This window comes from Aythya fuligula, chromosome 5, assembly GCF_009819795.1.
Source record: "Aythya fuligula isolate bAytFul2 chromosome 5, bAytFul2.pri, whole genome shotgun sequence".
Lineage (NCBI taxonomy): Eukaryota > Metazoa > Chordata > Aves > Anseriformes > Anatidae > Aythya > Aythya fuligula.
This window is the reverse complement of record NC_045563.1, coordinates 45,756,522-45,776,550: the sequence shown is the minus strand read 5'-3', so window position 1 is coordinate 45,776,550 and position 20,029 is coordinate 45,756,522. Positions and strand designations below refer to the sequence as shown.

General features: G+C 58.1%; 1 protein-coding gene across 2 annotated transcripts; it reads right to left on the bottom strand.

The window, feature by feature from the left end:
- Positions 1–1,191: 1,191 nt before the first annotated feature.
- On the bottom strand, positions 1,192–19,417 carry RASSF7 (Ras association domain family member 7). Of its 2 annotated transcripts, XM_032188581.1 has the most exons (7): positions 19,359–19,417; positions 6,887–7,040; positions 5,112–6,016; positions 4,341–4,509; positions 3,880–3,987; positions 1,343–1,495; positions 1,192–1,247 (listed from the first exon to the last, which is right to left on the bottom strand). In XM_032188581.1, exons 2-6 carry the CDS (start codon positions 6,987–6,989, stop codon positions 1,347–1,349), a joined length of 1,434 nt encoding a protein of 477 aa, XP_032044472.1. In that variant the 5' UTR covers positions 6,990–7,040; positions 19,359–19,417; the 3' UTR covers positions 1,192–1,247; positions 1,343–1,346. The 2 variants fall into 2 exon arrangements, with proteins under 2 accessions (XP_032044472.1, XP_032044473.1); XM_032188582.1 differs by lacking the exons at positions 1,192–1,247; positions 1,343–1,495; positions 19,359–19,417 and adding exons at positions 1,690–3,328; positions 7,197–7,251.
- Positions 19,418–20,029: the final 612 nt, after the last annotated feature.

The window sequence follows — 20,029 nt, the reverse complement described above, 5'->3', positions numbered from 1 at the left end:
GGCCACCAGGCTCTTGCCCCGTGTGTCGGTAACGCAGCGTGCCCCGCGGGACAGCCCTCGGGCTGCCTTTCCCCCAGCGCAGAGATGTTCAGGGCGCTGGTGACGGCTGAAAATCCAGGGCTAGCACGTGGCTGCAGCGCTCTCTCCCCAGGGACACCCAAACCCGCAGAAAACCATCTTCAAAACAACAAAACAACACCCAAACAACCACCCAGTAAGCGGTAAGGCAGGGCTAGAATCAGAGATTCCACCGCCGCTGAATTATTTCTGTGGTTCCCCCCCCCGCAGGAGGTGCTGTCAGCAACGAAGCTTTTCTCTTTATTCCTCTTTGCTTTGCACACAGCAGAACTACAAATAGGGTCCCCAAAGGAAAGAACCCCCTTTTTTAACCCGCAGATGCCAGGTTTTCAGGCACGCTGACCATTTCTGCAAACACCTCGAGTTCTCAGGGCTGGTTCAGGGGGAAACGAGGCAGCCAACGCTAAGGTACTCGGCCAAGCAGGGGCAAACAGCCCGCGTGTCCCCAGAGGAAAACCTGGCTGCGTCCAAGGCAAGCAGTTTTTCTGAACCTAGGGTTTGGGGTTTTTCCACAAGCAGCACTGAAATGCTCTTTACAACCTCCATCATGCCCCAGCACTTCCCTCGGAGTCTTGTTTTAAAAGCAAGAGTAGCAAGAAGTTCAAAAAACAAGCAATCAGCGCTCTGGCCGCAGGGGACAGACTTCATCATGCGGCTGCACGGAGCAAACGTATTTTTAACACATTTTTTCCCAACGCACGTTTCCAACTCCAGCGATTCGAGGGGAAAGAAAAAAAAAAAAAAAAAGGGAAGAAAATCTCAGTTCCAAAAGGACAACCCTGAAATCGCATCTCCTCGCTGTTCTTCAGGACTAATCGGAGACTCGGCACTGGCAGCGGCCTCCAAACGAAGCAGACTAATCCTTAAATGCCGCGTAACCAGCTGCTGAAGGGCAGCAGGCACTCACGCAGCGAGCGGGGGGCTCTGCCACGCCGCCCTCGACAGCTTTCCTCTCCCCCACGAATATTTCACTCGCCCGCAGCCGCCCCTTGCTGCAGCACAGGGAAAATCCTGCGGGACGCCAGCAGCCGCCGTCCCCAAGCCCGCTGCGGTGGCACAGCCATGCTGGGGGCTCGCGGGCACCTCCGAAAAGGGCCGGGCGAGCACGTCCAAGCGGGGTCAGAGAGCAGCAGAGCCTTGGTCCACCCTCGGGTTCCCTCGGGGAGATGCTGGTGGGGAGAGAGCCGGCATTACCACGTGTACCCGGCCATGCCGCTGGAACTGATGGGGTGGCGTAAAGGTGAATGGGAGGCTGGCCCCTTACCTGCTCATATCTGCAGCCACGTGCCGTCCCCTTCTCCTCCCGTCCTAAAATGCTCCGCGCCGCTGCTGTGCATTATTAACAAGCTGCCATGTTTCATCCTGGAGACGGCTGCCTTCTCGGCGGACACCAGCTTCATCCACTGTTTGTAAAGCACTTTGTGATAGAAAAGGGGGGGGGGGAAAAAAAGAGCAGCATGTGCATAAGCAGCATTCAGTCATAAAATACTTACGGCTTTAATTCCCTGCGGAAAGAGGCCGCCGTGGGGTACGTGAAGCGCTCGCCGTGCCCCGTACCTGCCGCGGGGACGGCTTGGCTCCAGCAGCACGTGCACACTCGCTTTACACAAATCCTTTCCAAAAGATTTATTGAAAATTGAAACCAGACAATGCCGTAGCGCGCAGGATACATTCATACACAGAAAGTGTGTTTTACAGTGAACACAGCGTCCAAGTCACGTTTTTTTTTGCATACAACGGAGAGGACACGTGGAAAACAAAGACACCGGAGCGCTGGGACCCCCCGGACAAACCTGTCCCCTCCCCGGGCCCCCTTGGCCGCTTTGGCTTCACAACTAAAAATGCAGCAGAACCCAGTGGGACAGGTGAACAGAAACAAGAGGAACTACTGGCCATCAAGGAAAAAAAAAATAAGAAACACAACAAAAAAAACACAAACCAAGAAAAAAAAAAACATTCAGTGAAATGTCACCAAAAGCGCTTCTGTCCTGCATACTCTGGCCATGGGCAGCCAGGGAGGGGCTCATCCTGCTGGCAGAGTACTGATTTAAGAACAAGTTTAAAACTAAGTGGCCTTAAGAAAAAAAAGTCTCCACATGTGTCCCTGTCTCCTCGAAGCCTGATTGTCCCCTCTGTGGCCGGGGAACGGCTGCTCGCTTCTCCCTCCCTCTTAGCACCATGGAAAGGGGGTTTCTAGTACAGGTTTCTTACAATAAAAAAGGGGGGCAGAAAGTTGTCTAAAAAAGCTGCTCGTGAGCCCCCTGGCCAGTATAAAGGCTGTTTTTAAAACCCACCAACCCGTCCCAGGGCATCTCTGTGCTCTCTGCTTCCCCCAAAAGTCTCTGGCTGAGGCAGCCACCCTGGAGCAGGTGCGTGGCGAGGATGGAGACATCAGCAGGGCAGCCGTGCCTAGAAAATTCCCTCTTCTGCCCCAAAACAGGGCTTCTTGGGGCTGCTTTAGGATTTGGGGAGCACGTAGCCCCTCCAGGTGGTGCAAACATCCGCAGGGGGTCGAACCCAAGGAGGGCAGCTTGGCAAATGGACTATCCACGCCGTGCTTCTGCGTGAGACAGGCAGGGCAGGGTGCTGGTGGTCGCAGGCAGCCAGGTTGGCCCCAGGACGGGTGCGTGCCTCGTGGCAGGGGTCGGCTGCTCTGGAGCGAGCACAGCTGAGGGAATGCCGCAGCATGACATGGGACGCGGCCCGGACTCCGGCAGCTCCTTCATCGTCGTCAGCGCTGGGGCTCGCTGGGGAAAGCACACCAAAAACGTGGCACCAGGTCCCGCTGTTCGCCTCGCCTGCTTCATCGGGCGAGGCTCAGAAGCAGCCCGAGGGCAGGTCTCTGCCACAGGAGATGTCAGCCCAGCTGTCCCGATGCAGCTCTGCCCCGCTAGCCAAATGGACGAGGGCTTCTCAAAACACACCACGGGTCTTTTGGGAAAGCCCCACGAAATGTGAGTGCTGCCACGGTGTGTTAAATACGGAGAGCACTTTAAAAAAATAGAAGGGGCTTGTTTCATCCACAGGGGAAGAGGGTTGCTTTGTCTGGTCGGTCTTGGTCTTATAGTACAGTCTGTAAAAATACTCTGTCTGGCCATCCACATCCATTCACGATATAAAGCAGTAAAAAATATAATATATATATATATATATGGAATATGGGTTTATTTATACAGTTACACTTGCAAGGCAATCAATCGTCCACTGGCTGTGCCCTTCTACCTCCAGATGCTCTGCCTGGTTGATAGGACTGCAAGACAGACAAAAATAAACGGCGTGACCCCAGGGCAGCGGGTGAGTGTTCCCACAGAGCAGCACAGCACAGCACAGCACAGCAGACGTGACGTGTGTGAGCACCGTGCGCCTGCAGCACGACACCCAGCAGAGACGGACACACAGACACCACGGTCACAGCGTCGGGTGAGATGGAGGACGGATGGTTTGGCCCCGAGGTGGGCAGAAATGGGAAGCCGAATCCTCCCCATCCTAACCTCAGCAAGGCCTTCCCCCCGCAGCGCTGCAGGGCCCCCCCGACGGCCTGAAAGCCGCCGGCAGCATCCCAGGAAACCGTGCCCGAGGACCGCAGATGGCCCCGCACGCCGGGGACAGCTTCGGATGCCACACCAATGGGCTCACCGCCTCGCAGGCTGGCCGGGCACAGGCACTGCTCCCCTAATGGCCTCTATAAATAGCTCCGGCCTCCCACTCCCAGCACACGCACGCAGGCTCGCTTGCCACGGCCCGTTTCACGCAGCGAACCCCTCTCCCCTTCCTGCAGGCCCTCCCCGGGGATGTACGCACCCTCGGGGTTCAGGCTGGACACCAGGGGCTCCGGCAGGGTCCGGGGATGGCCGAGGAGCTGCTTGGTGCTGACGCGGGGAGGCGAGTCGCTGCCGGAGGGGGGAAACCCTGCAGGAGAGGAAAGACACCCAGCTCAGGCGGAGCTCGCCGGGCACCTGGGACTCGCAGAGTGTGGAAATCCCTTGGGAGAAGGGACCAGATCCCCGTTTTCCCCTGTCCCCCACTCCACGGAAGGCTGTGCAGCCGCTCTCGGTCTCTCCCCCATCCCTAACACAATGCTGCCGGCCTGGCCTCCATCCCCGCAGCGCCCCGTCCTGAGGGCCATGCCATGAAAGCACGGGCACGGATCCCGGGGAGCTGAGCTGCATGGAGCCCAGGGGGAGGAGGAGGAAGGAGCCGGGGCCATTGGGGAGACATTTGGGGTCGCAGGGCAGCCCCCCGTGCCGAGCCGGCGTGCTGACCTCCGTTCCTCCGGCAGGCTGGCAGCTCGCGCGGGCTCGGCTCCGGCTGGGCGTCCTCCTCAGACCTGGCCTGCCCGACCGTCACCGTGGCTCCCGTCTGCTGAATAAACTGCTGCAAATTACACTGCCTCAGCTCCTTATTTAACTCCTCCAGCTCTTGGTTCTGGGCCTGCAAAACACATTGGGGGGGACAGGGTGAGCTGCGTGCCCCCCACGCTGCTCTGCGCCTCCTCCCGAGGCCCCAGCCCCGCTCCCTGGCTCATGTCATGGACTCGTCTCCCATGGGGACAAGGCCACGCCACCGCCTGTGGGGACTCCAGGCCAGCAACAGCCACGCAGTGCTGGGCAAACTGCTGCAAACAGGCCCCCAGACGGCTCTGGAGCCTGCCAGCTCCTCTGGGATGCAACCCCAAGCTGCATGGGGATGGGGATGCTCGGGCAGCAAGGACAAGGACAGCACATCACACAGCACCCAGACCCCAGTGGGACAGGAGAACCACAGGTCTCAGTGCCTCGAGCCCGACAGTTCTGGCACAGCTCAGCTCCTGGTTCAGAGCCAGCCAGCCCGGAGCAGTGCCAAAAAGCCTCGTGCCTGGGCACCGCCGAGACCTGCGCTTCCCCTCCGCTACTCCTTTTTTCGGACATAAAAACAACGCTGACCAGCAATGCCAGCGGGGACACTGACCGCCCATCCCTGCCTTTTGCCTGGCCACACCGACCCCACGCGAGGGTCCCTCACCCCCCAGGGCCAGGTAATCTGGCCATACCCACCTGCAGGGACCTTTCGGCTTCCTCCAGGGCCTTCTCCACGCTGGCCAGGTTGCTCTCCAGCTGCGTGCCCTGCTTGACTTTAGCTTCCAGATCCCTTTTCATCTTGGCAGCCATGTCCTCCAGGTCCGTGGGGCTCGGCACCGGGCTCTCCTTGCCCCTCTTGGCCCTCTCGGCCATCTCCCACTGGATCTCCTTCTGCAGGGCCTCGGTGCGGGCGCTCAGCTCGTAGATCCTCTGCGTGTACTCCTCCAGGCTGGCCCGCAGGCTCCTCACCCGCTCCTGCCTCTCCCGCTCGCACTCCTTCTCCAGCCGGAGCTCGCTCTGCCAGAACTCCTCCTCGCCCAGCTCCGTCTCGTTCCTCCGCACCAGGTGCTCCAGGTAGAGGATCTCGTCCTCCTGGCTGGGGGCCCGGCCGTGCTCCCAGAACCGCAGGTCCGTCTCCAGGGTGTCCCCGTGGGCCTCCAAGGAGCTGAGCTGCTCCTGCTGCCGCAGCACCGTCTTGAACAGCTCCTCCTTGGAGAGCTGGCCGGCCCCACCGTCCTTCAGCTCCATCCCCTCCCAGGCGTGCTGCCTCCAGCGGCTCTTGGCGAACAGCTCGCCGGAGCCCACGGGACCCAAGTTGAAGGTCATGGATTTCCTGGGCTCGCGGGGCCGGGGCGCCTCGGTGCTCACGGTGCGGGGCTTGATGGGCAGGCTGGCCCGGATGAAAGTCCTCTCGGGAGCCTGGGGAGCGCCCTCCGAGGACGGCCGCTCGGCCACACTGGGGCCCGTGCGGCGCAGGATGAACTGCACATCATTGGCATACTGCCCGCACTTGGCCAGCGACTCCAAGGGGCACTCGAGCGGGAGCAGCTGCCGCTCCTTCTCCCGCAGCTTCTGCACCAGCACGTAGCGCCCCGTCTGACCTGAGGGCAGGACACAAGCACGTCACCCGGGGGAAAGCCGTGGCTGCGAGCAGGGGTCAGTGAGGTCCCCGCTGCACCCAGGAGGTTCCCTCTCCCCAAGAAGCACCCGGAGGCACCCCTACCCACCAAGGACGGGGCATTTTTGTTGTGCTCTGGGCACCAAAATGAGTGAGAGCGCTGGGGGCGGATGGTGCCGGGGAAGCAGGCTGCAACCCACACAAATTCATTTTCCTCCCTTTCCAAACCTTCCCACCGAATCTCCCAGCCATCACCCAAATCTTCCACCTGTCTCCCCAGGGACACCCAACAGCACGAGCAGCTGAGGGCACGAGTCATCCCCCCATTAACGGGGTGCCATGCTGCCCCTCTTTGTAGGACGGGGTGTCTCTCTGCGAAGCTCAGCGCCTCCGCAGTCACATTTCTGTGTGTGAAAAAGCTGAGGACACCACCTGGAGCTGCCCCGCTGTTCCCTCAGCCTGGAAGAACGCACGCCCTGGAGAGCGGAGGTGGAGGAGACATCAGCCTGCTGTTCTTTTTGGAAGGCGTGCGAGGGGAATTGGAGGTATGAGGGCTTTGATCTGCAGGGCTCGACCTCAAAGCTGGCACGGAGGGGAAACACGGCAGTGCAAAGCCTGCGCGCAAACAGGATCGCAGCATTTTGAGGCCGAGCCACTAGAAGGCAGGATTGACCACGGGCGGGAGCACGGCAGGCACCGGCATCCAGGCACGCTGTCCACGCCGCCTGCAAGCTATTTATTTTGGCCATCTCCCCAGCAAGCCTCCGTGAGGAGGGACACAAACACACGGCCATGCCGAACGGAGGGTGAGGAGTCTGCTCTGGTCTCGAGAGCTTTGTTTTAGCTCACTCACCTATGGCCCGCGCCAAAGCAATGACCACCTCCTGGCAGGTGGTTTGCTCCGAGACGCCGCAGACCACCCGCTGGATGCCGTCCACCCACACCTTCAGCTCCATCCCCGCGGCTGCCAGGCCTCAGGCACACTGGGGCATCGCAGGACGGGGTCCCTGCGGGAGAGAAGACACAAGGAGTCAGTGCTGAGCCTGGTCTAGGGCCGATGCTTCACCAGCCCTGCTTTTAGGTCTGCTGGACGCCTGGAGCAGACGCTTGCTGTTGCTCACAGATCGGATTTACAGCATTATTGCTAAAATACCAGTGTTCACCTGCAGTAAAACCCTGCTGTCTCACCAAAAACCCCATACACGGCTCAGCTCTGGGCAGCGGGGCCACGTCCTCGCCGGGTGAGAGGCACGGGGGTTTGCCCGTGTGCGTGGTGGGTCTGGGCAGCCAGAAAGCACCCTGCCTATTTCTGCTGAGAGCGCAGCCTTCTAATGGATTTGTTGGACTTTCGCTGCTATTTCCCCAACAATTTGGCAGTGCGGCACTGGGGATTTTCCAAACAATATCTAAAAGGCAGAGAAGCCTCTGGCCGCCCTCCCGCCCACCCTTCCCAGCTGTGCAGAGGGAAACTGAGAGGTGTGGATGGCGCACGTTGTGCTCTGTTTACCTTCCCCTCTGTTAATCTGAGAGGGATTAAGAGATGGGGAAAATTAACTGCAGCAAAATCTCGTTTAGCACTCCTGCCTCTGCCAGCAGCCGAACGACCGCAAGGCTTAACAAATGAAATTAAACCAATGTAATCTGCAAAGAACTCAGATCTCTGGGTTTATTCTGGTTTTAAACACTCTCAAAACATTTTTTCCAGATCCTTCAAGCATCAAGCCTGTCTGAAGGACCTGGGCAGAGGAAGGCACAAAGGGTCCTGAACTACTTTCCAAACCCAGCCCAGCTCTCAAGTCTCCCCAGTTCCCCAGAGTTTGGGGACACACCACAACCGCTGATATCGCCCCAGGGGGCGCCTGCAAGGAGCAGGCTGAAGGAGCAGGTGTCAGTGCGGGGAGAAAAGCTTTAGCTTGGGTTAAACAGCTTTTTTATTATTATTTTTGACACCTTGAGGAATCAAAGCAAGGGCTCGAAGGCTCCCACCCTGAGCAACACGAGGCTTCGGCCATGACACAAGGAAGACAAAGGAGGAGTCTAGGAAATGAAACAACCCCACGGCGCTGTTCCCACCACGAGATCCGGCGGTGCTGGGGCAGAACGACTTGGTAGAGAACAAACCCGAAAGCCAAATCCATCCCCCAGGGAGCACTTGGGAGCAGCTGATCCAATGCCAGCCTCCCCGTCAGCCGCAGCAGCGCTATCGATCCCTTGCTCCCAGATTCACCCGCGGAACACAGCAGGGACCGAGGGCAGCGGGTGCGGGTCAGCCACCATGGGCAAAATTATTCACCTTGGCAGCACCAAGGAGTTCAGACTCTGCCCTTTTCTCCCACCAATGTCCCCTAAATGCTGTATTGGTGAAGTGGAGACCAGGCTCCTATCAGAGCAAAGTTCTGCCCCGCTGCATGGCCACAAACTCTCAGCGAAACCAGCGCCCGCCCCCGCCACAGAGCAAAGTTCAGCGTCGCTGCTGCGTTCGGGCACCACCCGGCTGGGTTTTGCCGCCCCAATGACACCGTTGTGCCGGGACGCAGGACCCCAAGGCCAGCACTGGGTGGCAGGGTGTCCTGGGAAGCGACGTGCCACCTACGGGCACCGCCAGCGCCAAAACCACCCGTGGAGCCGGGCTTTTCCTCCCCCGTCCTACCCCACGGCCCCGGCGGAGGCCAGGAGTGGGTGGTTTGAAAATAAATATAAGCAGCTGGCTGTGTTATGAGAAAAGCAGCGGCCTCACCTCTCCTGACATGAAGCACTGGCGGCTGCTGAGACGAGGGGTGACCCAAGATGAGGGGTGAGGAGCGATGGTGGGGCCGGGAGCGGGACGGGACGCCCGTGGGTCCCGCGTGGCTGAGAGGCTCCCGTTTGGGTGCAGAGCCAGCCTCTGGCAATCATTTACCAGCGTCCGGCCCACGGCGAGTGGCACGTAACTGAGAAGCAGGGAGCGGCAGCAGGCGCTTTTCCTCTTACGGAGGAGTTTCGGCTTCGAGCTGCCCGTGGTGACGCAGGGGCTGGGGTAGGAGCTCAGCCCTGGTGTGGCATCGCTGCTGGAGGGAGAGCCGAAGGAGGAGTGTTTTGTACCAAAAACAACGCCAGCAGCTAGCAAACTGTGCTGTGCCGGGGAAGTGCCCGTGGGTAACACAGCTTCGAAGCTTATCTCGTGGAAATCCCTACAGGGCTACTTGGGCAGGCAACCCTTTGAGTCTCCCCCAGCAGCAACGCAGGGAGCAGTTTGTACCCAGGGAGAGGCTGAAGCTTGCCGTTGGATCTCAGGGACAGCGATTCCTCAGCTCTCGCAGACCACGCTCACTCTTCCTGGCTTCTCCAAACCTTTTCCATCAGCATCGCCAACATGCTGCAACCCAGACCAGCCCCGCGGCCTCTCCTTTCCCTGAAAGTTCACTCCAGACTTGGGAAAAAAATATAAATAAATTTGTTTCCATAATTATGCACAGGACTTTATCTGCTCTTTCACTGCAGCGTTATCCTTGCTCCTATAACAGCTTTCAAAAACACAAACCTCCACCTCATCCCAAGGCATCGCCTCCTGTGTAGCCACTGCTGTTTAATTTCTCCTATGAAGTTATTTGCCTTCTCTTAGCTGTAAATTTTTTTTCCCTTACTGTCAGAAGAACATGTGCATATAGCAATTAGAAGGCTGTTCCTTCACATTTTCCTCCTTTACCTTACTGTGAGACCTCGCTGGCCACCCCAAAAAAGCACAGGGAATCGAGCAGGTGGCTGCTGCGCCGGTGTGAGGACGCGTGACAGCCGCTCTCACAAGCTGCTCCTATGCTTTACCTCCCCCCGTGTCTTTCTAAGTCAGTTTTATTGGAAGCAGATTAACGAAGTGACTAATTTTCTGCTCCCTTCCCATGTGATCGGTCCTAAATTGATGGTATGGATGATTCACACAACTTCTTCGACAAATTTCCTAACTGGGAGTTGGAATTTCAAATGCTGGCACTGAAAAAAATAAAAAATAAATAAATTAATGCTCCCAGATCTTGCAGCTTTATTTTTTGCTGCATCTTAGTCTAAATTGGAAAAAAAAAAAAAAAAGCTCAAAAAAAAAAAAATGTTCAGACTCTATTCGAACAGAGCTGCAACCTCACATAAATCAAGGCTGCTTTTAAAGCTCAGGGTCTGAAGCCAGCTTCAGGTTACCTTGATTAAAAGTGGGAGCAATCAGTCCTCCTGCTAACTGAGGTGTTTTGCAGCCTGACACAGCTCTGCAGCAGAGGCAACAGCCGAATTTTAACTCTCACCCTTTGGCTGACCAAGCTCGCTCCCCGGAGCTGGCAGTGGCGAGGCTGAGTGTGGGCGATCAGGAGGGAGCTGGGCAGGCTGCAGGTGCTCCGAGCCTCGGCTGACAGCAGGACCTGCTAAAGCAGCAGGAGGCGGAGGGGTTATTTCTGCAGGTGAGAGGATGCACGCTTTGCATAGCTGGGTTTGGTGCCCTGCAGACGAGCAGGGCATGTCCCAGCCGGCTCATCAACACCCCACAGCTGCTCGCAATGGCATCGTGACCTCCTGGGACCTGAAACATCACGCGGCCAGCCAAGAAAATCAGCTGGCTGCCCCGATTACAGAAGCACGTCCCTCCACCGATTTGCAGGGATCCCTCCTGTCCCCTGCAGGGGCTCCCAGAAGCTTCTGGCCAAGAGACCAGGGGCTGGTGAGGGGCTAGGGCTGGGCTGGCAGGAAAGCAACAGCACAGGCAGAGCTTCTGGGCAAATCTCATTAGGACTTCAAACGGCCAGCAGACCAGCAGTTCACCTTTGCCCAGCTTACAGGTCAGGGTTTTGGCTGGGGATAGGGAGCGGTGCTGGCACCCAGAAAGCACCAGCACAGGATCCCAGCCCCAGTGCCGGGGTCTCACGCCGCTTTACCAACCGACAAGCCGAAACGTGGGCAGCAGGGAGAAACCCCGTCAGTAAGTCCCGCTTTGAAAAGCCCCTCCAGAGCAGGGGGAGGTCTGCAGAGAGCCCATCGGCCAGGCTTTGAAATCCCTGTTTGCACCACGGTTGCCACAGGAGTGCCTCTGGATCTGAATTCAAACGCACACAATTTTTTTTTTTTTTTGAAGTCTGTAATTAGGGCTGCCGTGCTTGATAAACACGGATGAAATCCTCCTGGACTGCTCTGCTCTTCCCTCGTTAACCTGAGCAGCGGCCCTGTGCCCGGCTCCTGCCCACGGGGCTGGCAGGGTTTCGCCTGGTTTGCAGTTTCACCTGCCCAGCATCGCTGAGCTCCGGGTCCCACACTGACCCCTGGCCACCAGGCCCTGAAAGGGGTCTGCATGCAGGCAGGAGCATCCCCAGCGCCCTGTGGTGAGCAGGGAGTTGGAGGTCATATGAGAGAAGTTAGAGAAGATGGGAAAGCTGCACCTGGAGCAGCCAGCCCAAACAGCCCTCATTTCATTCCTGATTTCAACCTGAACTTCTCACATGTCTTCTCAGCGTCCCCTGACCCCACACCGCAGCTCCCTTAGCCTGAAAACAGAGGGCCACTGCCTCTTCATTTCCAGCCCCAAACTGTTCATGACAGACCGAAGCCAGCAGGTTGAGAAAATGCTGCAAGGTTTCAAGGTCCTGCACCAGCGCTGGGAGCTTCCAGCGGACAAGGAGCCCAACGAGGAGGTCTCAGACACCCAGCTGCTGGGGCTGGGGCAGGAGCACCCTGCTGGACCATGTCCAGGTGGTTTTGGGGTGACTGTGGCCAGTACCTGGAGACAAAGCCCAGCCTGAAGAGGTGGGGACAAGAGGAAAGGTGTGAGAGCTGGAGAAGACAGGCATATAGGAAGCAACCTGCACGTGTGAACCCAGAGCACAGGAAACTGTTCAAGGAGAAGAAGAAGAAAAAAAAAACACCACACAAGTCAATAGCAAGTGGCGGCAGGAGTGGAGGAGCAGCCACGTGCTGCCATCCTGCATGTCTGAGTGCTGGCAGTGACTCACCGCCCGTGATCAGCTGCTGCGCTGACACATCCAGCAGCTATTTAATGCTTCCCCAGGTCCCTCCCCACCCCAGGGAGCAGCCCAGCTCCTGGGCACCCAAGGGAAGAGATCGATCCTGCCTGCCCACCTACCAACCCGCCGCGAGCTCCAGGGACAGCAACGCGCCTGCGCGAGCACTGCCACGAGACTCATTCACCAACAGCCACAAACAAGGGCTCCCTAAGCGGCGCCCTGGATGCCCGTCCCAAGCGACAACCCCCCATTACGAACAAAATAGAGGCTCTGGGATTTTCTGCCCCGCTTCCTCTCCCAAATGACAGGGAGGAGCAAACCCAGGCCAGCGTGCCCGGGGCGGACCCATGAGGCCTGGAAGAGCCGGGGGCTGCCTGAGCTCCTCCTGACCAGGAAACTGCCTTGGGGTCATGTCCTCAGGCAGGGATTTGGGCGAGGGAGGCTCAAGCCCCAGCAGGCCGACTGATGTGCCCAAAACCACAGAAGCCTCACCCCATGCCAGCCCCACCTTCCCAGCTGCCATATTTTGGGTCTGCCACGGCATCGAACCCAGCTTTTCTCCCCCCACCTCTCTTTACCCAAGCCAAGATCGCATCCAAGCGGCCCCCTCTAAGGGGAGCGGGGTGGCCACCGAGGCGGGAGGTGACCGTGACACCCTCCCTGGGGTCCTGTGGCGGCCTTGATGGAGGCCAGCGGGTGAATTAATGACTAACCGCTTCCTGCCCGGCTGGCAACGCCGGAGCCGTGTCGAAATGTCAATAATCGCGGGCAGCGACAACACTGCAGGCACGCCAGGAAACACTGCCGCTTGATTCAATCACCGCTGCAGGGCCAGGAGGGGGATTTTTTCTTTTTCACTTCGCCACACGGCCCCCCCAGCAACCTCCTTATGGACCAGCGATGCGGGCGGGCTCCATGCCAAGCACACGGCTGCAAATCCCGAGCCCAGAGATGAGCAAAGTCTTGGCTGGTGCAGGCCATGGCACCAACCGAAAGCTCGTTATAAATTAAAGCAAATTTAAAAAAAATAACACCTACTGCTGTAAACACCGAGAGCTGGCCAGGTGGATTTGTAATGGGTGAGCGCATGCACGCACGCAGCCGTCTTCCTCACCTTAACGCGGTGCATTTCTCCCACGCAGCACTGATGGCAGCTATCCACGGGGGGAGAAGAGCAAGGCTGGCTATTAAAGCCAGCCATAAAGATTAAGGTTTACGAGGGAAACATTAGCAGCACCTGCTATTGCTGTAATCATTATGATCAACCTCAGACACATGAGCAGAGAGCGCCTTCATGAAAGCAGCCGAGAGTGAATCCCTAGCAGTTTCTTCCCAAGGGGGTGAAGCAAAATTAGCAGCAGCATCTAGATTAGAGAGGAGAGAGGAAAGGCTCTTGCATGTAAGCCAGACCTTGCACTTCCATGCTCATTTTCTCTTGTGCAATGAGCCCGCCCAGGTGCTAAGCCCTTGGGAGGAGGGGCTGGGAAAGCATTTAGGTGTCCAGCTCCCAGCCAAGGCTGGGATCCAGACTGAGCCAGATCAGCCCTGAGGACAGGAACTCAACTCTTTTCAGGGCTGCACCCCTCCATTCCTTTCCTGAAATTATTGCCTTAACTTTTAATAAAATAATAATAATTAAAAAAAGCTTGCTTTCCAGCTGTCAGAAGCAACACTGAACCTGCAAACATTGCCCAGCTGTAAGCCCCAGCACAGCAGCTCTGGGATGCCCAAAAACTCTTCTTTAGGGGACAGGTTTTTGGGGAGCACTCACAATGCAGCTCATACAAGCCAGGCTCTGAGGGGTATCAGACAACGTAACTGCAGCGTGCATCTGCCAGGAACCCCAGCATCTCCACCGCGTCCACTTCCCACAGCAGCCAGGACGAAAAGCATGATGCAACTCATGAATATTCCCCTGTTATTACACACAGACCATTCCCCAAGACAGAAAACAGCTTATATTTATCATGACACGGGATGCAGGAGGAATGCTGCAAATCTTGAGATGCAGGAGCCCGGTTCAGCCTCGGAAATGCTCAGAAATACCCAAACTACCTGCTTGCTCCTCTGCTCCTCCCCAGCCAAAGGTGGGGGGAAATGGTCCCTATAAAACTTTTAAAGGGATATTTTTGCTGCTCCGCTTCAATTACTCACACTGCTTTCTGGAACCAGCTGTAAGCTTTAACGTCCTGTAAGTTTTAAAAGCCCTTATTAGGCAGCAGAGCTCTGATGGGCCATTGGCCACTTCTTGCATCTGCTCCAAACGTTTGGCTTTATCAGCTCCACTAGGATGGATCATTTCTCTAGATGGGTCACTCTGCCCATGATTCTGCTCCTCAAGCAGCCATCTCACGTTGTTCTGGGGCACGGCTTTGCTCCTGCTGCCCTACACGCTGGCTTCCTTGCTGCTCCAAATGTTGGTTTCACCCAGGGTCCTCACGCTGCTTGGAGTCACCGCTTGTGGTGAACAGAGAGGGGAAGGAGATAACCGAGAGAGCATCCTGACAGCAGGTCTGGACAGTGTTAGGGAGAGGCAGCCAACGTGGAGACATCCACCAGAGGCATCTGCTGCTTTATCAGAGAAACCTGAGATTTTGAGAGCAGCACCGCTTAGCCCCCTGAGTTAGGGGGTTGGTTTTGCTGCCGTCTGAGCAGGGGAAGGCAGAGCAGCACCTGTGGCTCCCTGAAGTCACAGCATCCCCGTACGGCTCAGAGGAACTGCCACCAGCGATCCTCTTCCCACCAAAACCCTCATGGTAGCAGAGAAGACGATCAAACTGGCAACTACAAAACCAGAGGCAACCTTCCAGCTTGTTTTCCACGCGCAGAGCAACCCAGGCTCCTTCCCTCTCCGGAGAGCAGCCGCGCGCCAAGGACGTGCCGCTGGGCCTCGGGAGGGAGCGCCGAGGATGCACTAATGAATATGCAGGTGCACGCCGCCACCAATGTTTATTTATAACCCCGTAGGATTAAAAAGGCCTTTAATGACCACTTGTGGGGAGCTGAAATTGCTCCTTTCTTTCTCCCTGTCTCACACAGACACGGAGCGAAACAAACAAAAGAGGCGGAATTAATCCAGGCTGAAACTTTTGATAAGGCGCTTGTGTATTTTGGAAGTCTCTGCTTTCACGGCACCTCGCGTGTGATTAATTAGGCGAAGGTGCCGTCAGTCCCAACCTGAACCCACGCAGAGATAACGAGCTCTCTGAAGCACTAAGATGGAGGTGGGTGCATCTTCAGAGAGCCAGCTCCGTCCCTTATCTGGCGCACAAACGCAGGGGGCTATCTGCAAAAAAACATTTGCCTTTCGGGTAACAGCTCTGCAGAAAGAAACGTTGGCGAGGGCCAGGGCAGGGAGCAGAGCCATCCGTCGGGGGTCCACGTCGCTGTCTTCTACAAGACGGTGTTTTAAAGTAAAATGGAAGCAGCAGAGGTTGGGCTGCTCAAAAGGGTAAAAATCCTTTTTTTATTTCCCCCTTGCCCCCCATAAGTGTTTAGGTGTTTAAGCTGTATGCGATACAGGCTCATCTCAGGTCGCTTCTGGAAACCGAGCCTTTAGAGCCTTTTACCCTGACTTGTCTGTGCTGTCAGGTCATTAAGAGCCTAAATGAGCCAAAAGCGACAGCACCGAGTCCAACAGCACAGCCTCCGCGATTCCCAAAGCACCATTACAACACTTCCCGAACTACCAGAGGCGAAGCAGCCTCTCCTCGTCCAGCCCAGGCGTATCTGCCTCTTCACAGAAAGGAGCGCTGCCACCTCCAAACACAACTCAGGGGAAAAAAAAATCAACACGTGAAAAGAGCAAGCACAAAGCCTCCAAAGCCACACCGCCTCTATCCTGTAGAGATGCCTCTGGTGCTCGCCCAACTCCCCGCACACCACCAGCGGCCTCAGGCAAGCATACAGAGGCAGGGACGAGCTCCCCAGCAGGCACTCGCACCTCCTGGGGGAAGCAATCCCTGGCAGGAATCACAGAACCAGCAAAACCCTAAAAAACTGCTCTTCCAGAGCTTCCCTCAGTACATCAGCCACGCGGTACAGGACATCTGGCCCCAAAATGCTGCTGAGAGTGCCGTGGCACCAGCGACACCCGACCCAGTTCAACTTAGGAACTGGTCCCAGAGCCCTTCCCATCCTCAGTCCTCCTGGGCACGCAGGAGGCACCCTGGGGCCGTGGGGAGGTTTTAGCACACAGCTCCTAAAACCGAGAGCTCCAGCAGGTCCTGTGCTGCAATGGGGATTATGAAGAGGCAGAGGAAACCACCCCAAACCCAGGCAGCGCTCGCCTGCCCCAGCACTTCCACACTTCCAGCTCAGGGCTGACCCACCCATGTCTTCAGGTAAGAGGTTTCTTTTTTTTTTTTTTTTTTTTTTTTTTTTTTTTTTTTTTTTTTTAAAGCAACGAGTTATTCTAGATGACTAGCCCAGGGCAGCTGGAAGCACCCCAGCACCCTCAAGAAAGTGCTGACTCCAGCCCACAAAAAGCAAGATAATCAGCTGCTTTTAGAAGCTCATGAGCTTGGCACCTGAAAAATGGACGGGCATAAAATGGTTAGCAATCATTTACGATAATAGGATTTTCTTGAAAACCCTGCGTGTAGATGCATTTACGCCTTAATTTGGCTGCGCAGGTTTACAAGGGCACAGGCAAGTTGCAACAGATAAAGGAACATCCTTTAAAAAGATGCTCTTAAAAACCACATGCACAGAGGTAGCTCCGAAAACATCCCTCCCACCTCTAAAACCAGGCACAGGCCAGCCCGTCCCCGATCAGCACCTGGACTTCTTTCTAGGGCAGGGTGCTGAGCACAGGCACCTCAAGCCCGCGGTCCCACAGCATCGCTCCCCTGCCCGCAGGGGGAACACTTGGGTCACCTCCAAGCCCCCGCTGAGGTTCCTCCCCCAGCAGGAGAGGTGAAGGGGACGGGGCAGAGAGGCTGGAAAGCCACGGAGGATGAGCCAGCGAGGCCTGCAGCTGACACACTCGGGCAGCGTTTCTCTGCAGCGTGGCGCAAGGGCAACCACGACATGTCTCCACTTGGTATCCAAGCACGTATGCACCAGGTATAACCTCGGTATCTTCGCTAATTACACCGCTCTACCTTTTTTGGCCAAGCTGCCTTGCAGAGAGCAGGGAACCAAGTGCCCTCAGATGATTCAGCCCCGCCGCTGCCTCCCTGCTTTCACCAGCCGCAGCCCGCTGCCAAAAGGTTTGGTCAAGGCTGGCAAACTCCCCAGCACGTTCACTTGGGCCTGCAGGTATCCAAAGCTACCGAGCACAGCTCTGAATTGCTTTTCTTCTCAAAGAGAAGAAAAAAAAAATAGTAATAAAAAGTGGATTTGGTACCGCTGCTGGCTTACAATCTCAGGGACAGACGGTTGCTCAGGCTGCCCTCTTCAGAGGGGGAACCCTTTTCCCCCCACCCCTTTTCATCCAGGGAAAGCTAATTCCCTGTTAGCTGTCTTAGCTGTCTCACACTCGGTCAGCAGGGTTTGTTTCTTAGAGCCACCAGACCCTCCTGCCAGGAGATGGGGGTTTTGGAGCATGGCACGGCCCCGTCCCAGCCCTGCATCCCCACGAGGCTGAGGAAACCCTGCCGAGGCTGCCCCGAGCATCCCCCCAGGATGCTGCAAGCCGCGCACTCCAGGCCTTGCAGCTGTTCCCAAAAAAGTTGCCAAAAGGCTTCTGCACGTGGGGACCCCTCGCTTTCCGCGTTATTTATTCCAGGGGAGCGTGGGGCGGCCGGCAGGGAGGCGTGCCGAGCGGGGCCAGGCGCCATGCCTGGGCTCTCGCAGCAGATAACCACGTCGGTGGAGCAGCGTGGGGACACGGGGAGGGGGATTCCTGGCATTCCAGCTGGCTCCGGGGAGGGGTGAGCTCCTCCACCCCATCCAACCTGCACGGCACCCCTGCAGCACCGCCAGATAAGCAAGGCGAGCAGCATTCGGGGCTGGGGGTGCCTTTAGCACCGCTTGCAGCTGAGCCCCTGTGCTCGTGCACGGTGCTGTCGGCATCCCCTGGAGCCTGCCCCGGCTCTACTCAGGGAGCAGCCAGAGCTCCCCTCGCCTCTTCGGATCCCCTCTGGTCACCGCTCTGCAAGAAACCCCTGCAAACGCTGCCGATGCTGTCCCAGGGGGAGTATCGTGTGCTGTGCTGATGCACCTGCTCTGCTCGAGCAGGAGGAAAAGCAACGCCACCCCCGCCCGAGCTCCCCGCCGGGATTTTAGGGTGCAGTGCAAAGCGTTGTCACAGGGCAGGGAGAAGGCAGAGGCCAGTTTGGTTCTGGACCCGCAGCGCGCTACGAGCAAAGTTACAAAACAACCTGCTGAGTGCCACTGGAGTTCACCAAAGGCATCAGAAGTATGCAGCCAGGAGCCGAGCGCTTATCTAGCCCAGTGCCTGAGGAATTTAACCCCTCTCTGCGCCACGGATTTGGAGACGCTTCTGCCCTTCCTCCCTGCAGAGGAGAGGGAGACAGACAGACGGCTTCCCCGCATGGCCGCGGACCCCGTTTGTGGCTAGGCTCAGCGCTGACACCCCAAACACACACAGCTGAGCCCCCGTGGCTGCTTCACTCGACGCTGCCCTGCACCGCTGCTCCTGCAGGCGGGTTTCAGGGCGCCGTGCTGGTGGCAGGAGGCGCTGGGGACATCAGGTGCACCGCGGCGTTGTCCCCAAGGTCCTGCTGCCACCACAACGCGGGTGACACCGGGTCCCCAGTGCTTGGAGCAGCCCTGCGCAGCCCAAAGCTGCTCCGAACCACCCCAGCCCCTGCTCTCCATCCCTACCATCCTTACCAGAGGTCGGTGTCCACGGCCCCGAGCAGCGGATGGCGGCCTCCCTGCCTCCTTGCGCCAACGAGGGAGGCTGGCCTCGCCGGGGCGGCTCTTTTCGCTTCGCGGCCTCCCGATAATGGGCTCAGAGCTTCCCAATAATGGGCTCGGAGCCTCCCGCAGCCAGCCCCTCGGAGCCCCAGCGCCAGCCAGGAGCGGAATACCTGCGGGTTGCTCCGGGAGACTGCTCCCAACTTATTTCGGGGACGGAGGCTGGCAAAGCGCCACCTGCCTCCGCCGCGCCGGGCCCTGGCACCAGCTCCTCCGGCAGCCTCGAGGGCGAGAGGCGGCGAGCCTCGGGGCTGCTGCGAGCCCTGGTGCAGCACCAGCAGCAGTACCAGCAGCAGCAGGAGCAGCACCAGCAGGAGCAGCAGCAGTACCAGCAGCAGCAGTAAGAGCAGTACCAGCAGCAGCAGGGCCTCGCTGCCCGGCGCGGAGGCTCAGCGCGGTGCCGGCAGTGCCGGCGGTGCTGCAGGGCGGCCGGGGGCTGCCCGGGGGTGGGGGCGAGGCGCTCACCTGCAGCCCAGCCCCGCGCCGGGGGCCGGGCAGGACGCGGAGCCCCCGCAGCCGCCCGCAGCCTCCGGCGCCGCTCACGCCGCGCCCTCCTGGCCACGCCCCCTCCCCCGTGGCCACGCCCCCCTCCTGCCCCGTGGCCACGCCCCCCCGCCCAGGTGAGCCCGCCCCTCCCCCTCCCCTTGGCCTCCAATTCTTAAATTTTGGCTTTTTTTTAATTTTATTTTATTATTTTTTTTTTTTTGGAATAAGCAAACCGAGGGGAAACCGACCGCATCAGATCTCGTGTTTGTGTCCTCAGGAGGACAGGGCAGCGAAGCTCAGCCTGGGGAGACCCGGGCAGCCTCCGCCAACCCAGCCTCCACCGTGCCTCCCGGGGAGGCTGGAGGGGCTTCAGCCCGGGTGAGGCCAAGGGGAGCCCTGGGCATGGAGGAGGCTCCAGCAGGAGGTGGCTGTGCCACCCCTCGCCCTCCGAACCAGCCACCACTGGCGGCCTCCCATCTCCCAGCGTGGAGGCTCCAGCCTCTGCTTTCCCCAGGGATCGGGGTTGTTGCCGACCCGAGCAGCACGGGCACGGCGGGGCAGGACTCCTTCATCACGGCAATTAAAACCCCAGGCTCTCCTGAGGACCGGCCCCGCCGCGGAGCTGCTCGGCTGCTGGTGGAGGCCGGAGC